The sequence below is a fragment of the Maylandia zebra genome, linkage group LG1, assembly GCF_041146795.1.
Source record: "Maylandia zebra isolate NMK-2024a linkage group LG1, Mzebra_GT3a, whole genome shotgun sequence".
Classification (NCBI taxonomy): domain Eukaryota; kingdom Metazoa; phylum Chordata; class Actinopteri; order Cichliformes; family Cichlidae; genus Maylandia; species Maylandia zebra.
The window spans coordinates 36,837,596-36,846,196 of NC_135167.1; the positions used below are offsets into that span (position 1 = coordinate 36,837,596).

The 8,601-nt window shown below is 40.7% G+C and overlaps 1 protein-coding gene across 1 annotated transcript; it reads left to right on the plus strand.

The window, feature by feature from the left end:
- The first annotated feature begins 5,431 nt into the window (after nt 1-5,431).
- On the plus strand, nt 5,432-7,130 carry cart3 (cocaine- and amphetamine-regulated transcript 3). Its single transcript, XM_004566365.4, has 3 exons — nt 5,432-5,692; nt 6,283-6,366; nt 6,492-7,130. The coding sequence occupies exons 1-3, from the start codon at nt 5,504-5,506 to the stop codon at nt 6,597-6,599; spliced, it is 381 nt and encodes a 126-aa protein (XP_004566422.1). The 5' UTR covers nt 5,432-5,503; the 3' UTR covers nt 6,600-7,130.
- The last annotated feature ends 1,471 nt before the right edge of the window (nt 7,131-8,601 follow it).

Consider the following 8,601-nt stretch of genomic DNA (forward strand, 5'->3'; position numbering starts at 1 on the left):
TTGCTACGATGCCTTCCAGTCAGGTTTTAGACAGAACCACAGCACTGAAACCGCTCTGACCAAAGTGTTTAATGACATATGTCTGAATACAGACAGTGGAAAAATGTCAGTCCTAGTTTTACTGGATCTCAGTGCAGCATTTGATACAGTTGACCACAACATATTACTCAAACGACTGGAGAACTGGACAGGTCTTTCAGGAACTGTACTAAACTGGTTCAAAACATACGTAGAAAACAGGAAATACTTTGTATCAATAGGTAACTTCACATCTGAGCAGACAAGTATCACATGTGGAGTTCCCCAAGGTTCCATCTTGGGACCCCTTCTGTTTAACATCTACATGCTCCCACTGGCACAGATTATAAACAACAACAAAATAAACTATCACAGCTATGCAGATGACACACAAATATATATCACAATGTCACCAGGAGACCGAGGCCCTGTACAGGCTCTTGGTAAATGCATTGAGGAAATCAATGACTGGTTGTGCCACAATTTTCTCCAGCTAAACAAAAACAAAACTGAGGTAATAGTCTTTGGCGCCAAAGAAAAACGATTACAGGTCACCAGAGAACTTCAATCTATACATCTAAAAACCACAAACCAGGCGAGAAATTTGGGTGTAGTGATGGATGCAGACCTAAACTTAGAAAAACACATTAAGACAATAACAAAGTCAGCTTACTATCACCTCAAGAATATATCAAGGATAAAAGATCTGATGTCTCAACAGGACCTGGAAAAACTAGTCCATGCATTCATCTTTAGTAGGCTTGATTACTGTAACAGCATCTTTACAGGTCTACCTAAAAAATCAGTCAGACAACTACAGCTCATTCAGAACTCTGCTGCTCGAGTCCTCACTAAGACCAAAAAAGTGGACCACATCAGTTCAGCTCTGAGGTCCTTACACTGGCTGCCTGTCCGTCAGAGGATAGACTTTAAAGTTCTGATGCTGGCCTATAAAGCTCTGAATGGTTTAGGACCAAAATACATCAATGACCTCCTGACCCAGTATGAACCATCCAGATCCCTCAGGTCATCTGGATCCGGTCTTTTATCAGTTCCCAGAGTCAGAACCAGACACGGAGAAGCTGCATTCAGCTTTTATGCTCCTTATATCTGGAACAAACTCCCAGGAAGCCTCAGATCAGCTGAAACACTCAGTTTATTTAAATCCAGGTTGAAGACTCACCTGTTCTCAGCTGCATTTGAATAAAGCACCAAATCCACACTTTAAGCTTAAATTTCAAAACTTACATTTAACTACTGATTTTATCTATTGTTCTGATTTTATCTGTTTTGATTTTATATACTGTTGTTTGTTTGTTTGTTAATTAGTTAGTTAGTTTATTTGCTTGTTTTATTCAATTTTAAATCATGCTTTTTATTTGTTCTTGTTTCTAATGTCTCTGTAAAGCACTTTGAATCACCTTGTTGTTGAATTGTGCTATACAAATAAACTTGCCTTGCCTTGCCTTGCCTATAATCCCCCCCCCCCCCCCCCCCACACACACACACACACACACCCAGAGATGGGCAGTAAAGCGTTACTTGTAACGCGTTACTGTAATCTGATTACTTTTTTCAAGTAACGAGTAAAGTAAGGGATTACTATTGCAAAAACGGTAATTAGATTACCGTTATTTTCCCGTAGGAACGCTGCGTTACTGTGTTACTAAAACCGTGATTTTTTGCGAGAATGTCTCACAACAGTGACATAAGCGATTGCGCTGTTAGTGACAACAGCTGTGTGCAGATCAACAATGGATAATATATCGAGTGCGGGAGAGAGTATGAGCGTGCAGCGTTTAAAGTGTGGAAGCACTGACCTTACTTTGAGTTTGATTCCATAAAAAGTGACAAAAACATTAGTGTCCGTTGTGCGTGGGAAGAAAACTTCTTTTTACAGCGAGTGTGTAAACACAAAAAATATTTTATTTTATGTGCTGGAATGTGTAGAAAATAGGTTTAAATGTTAAACTAATTTATTCAAGTCAGAGAATGTTGCATATAATTAAATTTTTGCTTGATGCATAAAGTTAAAAGATTAAAACTAATAAAACAAGTTAAAAAAGTAGACTTTTCCATTTGATTACATTTTGTATGATGGATTATGTAGAAAAAGTAGAATTGGGCTGAAAGATCTATCGCTTTATCACCTCTTCAGGTTGTAAATCGGGTTTTTAAAAAGTAACTAAGTAACTAAGTAATTAATTAATTACTTTTGAAAATAAGTAATCAGTAAAGTAACAGGATTACTTTTTTGGGGAAGTAATCAGTAATTAGCTACTGATTACTTTTTTCAAGTAACTTGACCAACACTGCACACACCCTATATTTTTGTTGTTTCATTTCAAATCAGTTGGGGCACACACACATAAACAAGACCAGTCTTTTTGGCTATACCTGCCATTCCAAGCATGTTTGCTATCAGAGCAGATAATTATCTGTCAGGGTGACACTAACAGCTGATTTTAACTTCAAATTGTCTATTATGTGCCTTTTATTGTACTCCTTTGTTTCTGTCTCTTCCTTCCTTCCTTCCTTCCTTCCATCCGTCCTTCCTTCCTTCCTTCCTTCCTTCCTTCCGTCCTTCCGTGCGTCCTTCCTTCCTTCCTTCCTTCCGTCCTTCCTTGCTTCAATCCGTCCTTCCTTCCTTCTGTCCTTCCTTCCTTCCTTCCTTCCGTCCGTCCTTCCTTCCTTCCTTCCTTCTCCTGGTGATTGCTTCTCCTTCCTGACTTGGTGAGTTATTCTTTGGCCATCTTTAAGCATCTTTTTGCTCATGTGGTTTTCTGTGTTTGTCCTTCTAACCTCTGTTCTCTTCCTGCTTCGTTAGTGTCTGAGCTCGCTGGTACGTTATTACCCCGTTTCTCTCTCTGGTGTTTAGCTTGTGTGCATTTACTCACTGGTCAGTGGATTGCTCTCTCACCTCTGTTCCTTTCCTGTTTTTCTCCTGCTGACACTGGGTGTTAGGTGACAGAAAAATAATATAGGTGTGTACAACACATTTTGTTAACCGTAAGTTAATTCTTTTTCACCACCTGCTCACCTGTTGAGATGTCCAACTGCACCAGGCCAATACCCCACTGTGGCCCACAGGGTGGCTTTAGAAAATGTGAAGGAGAGCATCAGTTTTGAATATTTACCTATATTTTCATAAGTCTGCATTATTGTAGGGTGTTTGCATTACAATATAAAGTGTCTTGGTGCTATAGAAATGGAACTGATGACCTCACACGTGACCATTCATACTACAGCAGAGTAAATAAGTTCCAGATAAACAACGATAACAAAAAGTTGCTGTTTTTTCACTGTTTAGTACAGAAATGTATGATGTGTAATTAAACAGACATAATCTGTCAATTATCAAATGCTTTCTGTTTTATAATTACAGGACAGTCTGGGCAGTGAGCTACCAGAACATCATTTTAAGGATTTATTTCAGTTTAGCCCAAAGAGTTGTGCTGACAGACTTCTTTTACTTACTACAGGAGCAGGGTTAGGTCTTTATTATGTAGGAAAACTGACTTGTGTTGTTGAACTTGCGCTTCTTTTTCTCATATTAAAATATCTCAGGGATTAAATGTAAAGTTCTTTACACTGACAAAAAGAGGCGTTTCACGGTCCGACCCAAGTAAGATCAAAGTGGACCATATGTGACCGCAGACGTAAAGAAGAGTGGGGTATTTGTTAGAGACAGAAAAAACAAACCACAAAGTGTGGAGGGTTAATTCTGAGGTAACCAGAGAAAGAAAACCGAATGAGTGCTGCTGTTGCTCTGTGGTCACTGGATATGTAAATTAGGCAGTGATTATATGTCTGCTGTGTTTACAGCTCGTTGTCCTGCCCTGGGTCACAAAAATAAAATCACTGATATGAAAAGAAATATTTAAGCCTATTTTTAAACTCATGGCTTCCCCTCAAAAATCCCCTAATATGCTTTTTCTGAAATAGTGAAAACATCTATTATATTGTTTTCCTTGCACTGCTTCCCGAAATCTGTTTATTTATGCACAATTCACAAACTGGCTGATTGAGGTAACTCACTTTATGGTCTTCAAGGTTACATTTTATGTCCGAAAGCACCAGAAGAAACCAATCAGAAGGAGGAAGTGACCCCAAAGGCAGTGCAAGCCTGTGGCAAAAAGAGTTTCAGAGATACGATACAAAAACTAGAGAAGCCGAGGTTGTGAATGGAATAGCCTGGTGGTTTTGAATGGAATGTCAAATTGGCGTCTCAGTCATTAAAGCTGGCACAGAGGGAGACATGAGTCATGCAGTCTCGAGCACAATCAAAGCAGCTTCCTGCTCCTCCATCTCCGCCGGTGGACCCGACGCAGGCAGCTCTGATACCCTCGATCAATGCAGCGCACAGGGAAAACTCAGCCGCAGGATTAAGAATACAATGGGAGAGACAACTGCTGTCGCTTGTCCGCCCATATTTTGTGTAAACATTCATCATTTTTACATTGTTACCGCAGACTCAGTGGTTGCATAAGAGATAAAATGATATGATTCTGTGGCTGCAGGGTACAGATCATGTTAGGTGGAAGAGTGCGCGGTGGAGCTGATTATTCTGCAAAATATGGATTATTTTAATGTTGTTTATGTTCCTCAGTGTGAGTTCTGATGCGTTTGGAGTTCAAGTATGCAGATATTAAAAAATAAAATCATCTGATTATTTTCCATAAACCTGAAATATACTCGGAAACTTGTACCTGTTTTTTCCCCACAAGTGTCATAAATGCTGCAGAAATAACGAAATAAATCACTATTTCCCTTTGAGCAGTTGGTAATAAAAATATCTCACATACTTCAAAATGCAAAAAATGGACTTCTAATCAACGTACAGGCTGATTAGAAGTCGGTTTGTTACTTTACAAGCCGTTTTCAACCAGCACTGCTTGTTTTCGTGGTAATTCACTGCATAAAAGACTGAGTCACTAAGTTCTAATGCTGGAGAGCCTGGAAATGGCACTCTGGGAAAATAATAAGAGAAAAGTAACGCATTGTGCCATACTTCTTCTATAGGTGGAATACTAAATACAGCCCTGTTCTCTGACTGCTGGGTGACTCAAGCACATCTTTTGCTCTTCTGTGAAGTTGAACATCCTGAGGCTGTAAATCCAACAGTGTTTGCCGACTGCAGTTATATTCTCATGGCTGAAATTTAATCAGGTGATTGACCTAATGCCGCTTGAACTTGATCTTGAGCTTCTTAGAAAAGACCAATTAGTTTTCCATTCTTCTATCGAGTAAGGAGTAATCCTTTGCGCTCTAAGTAACGACCCCACGCAGGCTGCTGTTGTTGTTGACTTTTGGAGGCATATTTTGCCCAGCAACTTTTGCGGCATGACTCACCCAAGGCAGCTGTTACGCATGACAAATAGAAAAAAAAATCAAAGGATAAGGTGGAGCGAGCAGATGCAACTAGTCAGATAAAAAGGTGTTTGGAGCGGTGGAGCGACTATTTGAGACCGGCAAAAGGGGCGACATGCTGCCGTGCACTGGGACCATGCAGAGCTCCAGGCTGCTCAGCGGGGCGCTCCTGTGCGCATTGCTGCTGCTCTCCAGCGCCGCTGGAGCCGAAGTGTTGGACTCCGAGTCCGAGGAGGAGCTGAGCCCCAGAGCCCTGCGCGACTTCTACCCCAAAGGTCCGAACCTGACCAGCGAGAAGCAGCTGGTAAGATCTGCACCCGGAGTACGCACGCAGACACACGGCGCAAGTTTAACAGCGGAGAGCTTTCTTCTTTTATCAAGACCGTTACTGTTTTTTCCTCTCTTTCTCCCCTTTTTAAACAAAAAACAAAACTTTTAGTTATGCTGTGAAAAATAAAATTAAGACCATTTTATTTATAGTCTATGAAGCCCGCTGACAACAAGAGTCAAGAGCAACAATGTGACGCTAAGCTGAGCTCTGTGAACAGCTGAGAGTGAAAAGAAAGTCGCATTTTACGCATGAATGCAGGATTCTTCCCGGTAATGAAACTTGGACCCAGTGTAGTTAATACAACACAAACAACAAGAACAAGAAGAAACACCTTTCCTCAGCGGTTTGTGTCGTTTTGCAGAATTATGGCTTTGTTTGTATAGTTACTTTATTAATAATTCCAACTTTTAAGAAACTCACCAACAGATTCGATTTTTATTTTATTCGTGGCTTTTAATTAATTTGCATGTTCCATAAATAGATTTTATATTTGTATCCCACTCCAAAAACCACATTATCTTTATTAATGGTTTTGTGTTTATGTTTGTGTTTGTTTCCGACAGCTCGGAGCTCTCCAAGAAGTTTTGGAAAAGCTGCAGGCTAAACGGCTGCCTTTATGGGAAAAGAAATTTGGCCAAGTCCCAACGGTAATTATCATTATTATTATTATTAGTAGTAGTAGTAGTAGTATGAAATGGCATGCCCTTGGTGCATGCAGTGGCGGGTGGAAATGAAGCGAACCTCTGGTTGTGTCCCTCTCTCTGCCTCTCAGTGTGACATCGGGGAGCAGTGCGCCGTGCGGAAAGGCGCTCGAATCGGCAAGATGTGCGACTGTCCCCGGGGAGCTTTCTGCAACTTCTTCCTGCTGAAGTGCTTATGAGCCTCTCCGGATCTGAATGTAGCATTGAGACAGAGGGAAAACAAACTCGCACTCTATTTCTCTGTAATTACTATCATATTTTTTATGATGCCGTTGAGGAGCAGGTGGCTGTCCAACCCTTACAAAAAAGAGTATTCTGTGATATGTATATATTTTGAAAGTATATATTATCAAAGAAAAATACTATAAAGAGTCTGTGTAAGGATGGTGGCGATGGATTGAAGATGAGCCACAAAGTACCATAAAGTTCCTGTAAATGCTCCCAACCACTTTATGTCAGTAGGAAAAGCACAGGATGCGTGTTGTGATGTAATAGGAGTTAAGGCATAACCCACCCTGCACAATTAACCCACCCGAGGAGCACATACACGCTGTAAAGTCTCAGCAGCAATATTATGGGAACATTGTAGTGATTCTTCACCTGGGCTAGTCCGGTCTGTCTCTCGACCCTGGTCTGTTTTGTTTCAGATGAATGTTTTGTGTATGACTCATAATTATAATAAACTGTGGACCATCTTGTTTTGTAAAGCAGCGGACTGAGTGCGTGTTCTTTTAAAAATGGCTCCGGGCACGTAAACAGAGGCCAGCTCCCTTGAAATCAGTTATGCAACGTTTTCCACTTTTTATTTTTATTTTTAGTATTCAGATAATCTCACGGATTTGAGGGAGTCAATATTTAAACTGTGACGTTCGCCAGTGACGTCACACCTCCTGGGGCAGGCCAGGCTGCTCCGGTGACAGAGGGGCTTAAAATTAAACCTAATATTACTGCAGGGAAAGCGCAGAGTGACTGCCACGTCTCGGCCACACTGTCACTGCGCCAAAACACTGAGCCGCTTAATCACTTTCACAGAGGGCAGCCTCAGGCTGATAACGTCAGATATAAGCTCAACACAAACGTCAAGTAAAACTAGTTTGTTCTTGGCTTGTACAGGTAACCTCACGAATCTGGTCTTTTCTTAACTTAACTTAAACCCGTCTTCGTTCAGAAACACTTGCACACTGATGTTTGCGCAGAGTTTTGGAAAGGCGCTTTGATTTTATGCTGATGGAGGGAAATGTTTAGGGCTGAATTAAAGGAGTGAGCAGCACCGTGCAAAGGTTTCAGGGAGTAAAAGCGAAGGAAGGATGCTCACAAAAGTGATGTCATGAAGGATTTTTATGAATCAGCGAAGTAACATAAACAAGCCTTTGCTTTTAAGACATCCTCTCTAGTTTCAGTGCACTTTCTCTCACGCAAGTATTCAAGGTATTTCGCGTGATTGAAGCACCTGGGAGAACTTGCTACAGTTAATCTGACTGCAATGTTGAGACAGGAGCTCAGTGGGGGTCAAACCATCTCCTGAGGATGTCTTGTTCTTCTTTTGGCTGAAATCAGTCTTGTGGTCCTGGATCGATGTTTTCATCTTGCTGCACAATGAATGAGCCTGAGAGAATCTACCAGCTGAGAATCCAGCATGCTCGCAGCTTTTGCACACAGTCAGGATCCTGTTTGGAGCGAGCCATTATATACAAAACACGACAAATCACCAGGAAACTTGCAGGTGCAATTTTAAATAATGACAACTTCCAGAAACTTGGTACTAGAAACTTGAAAAACTTATAAAACTCTAATAATATATTTTTTTTTAATGCTTAGCAAAAGGTTTTGAGTTTCCATCAGGGAGGAGGTGAAATAATTACAGCTTTTTCTTGGTGGCAACCCAAAACTTACTTGACACAAATTATGATAAAAAAAAAAAAATCACGTCTACAGTAGCAGTAACACATGTCACTGAAAACAATGCATGTCATTGTTTTGACAGAGTGCAGGGATCCCTGCTGAATGAAACTGAGCCAGCGTTTCGTTCCAAAGCATCTGCCAGAGTCACCTTCTCTTCCTAATAAACTACAACGTACATAAAAGAAATTACACACCAGACATTTTCAACAACAACAAACACACAAAAAAACCAAAAAAAAAAAAAAAAAGTTTGGAGACAGTGGCACCGCCCAAAAGATT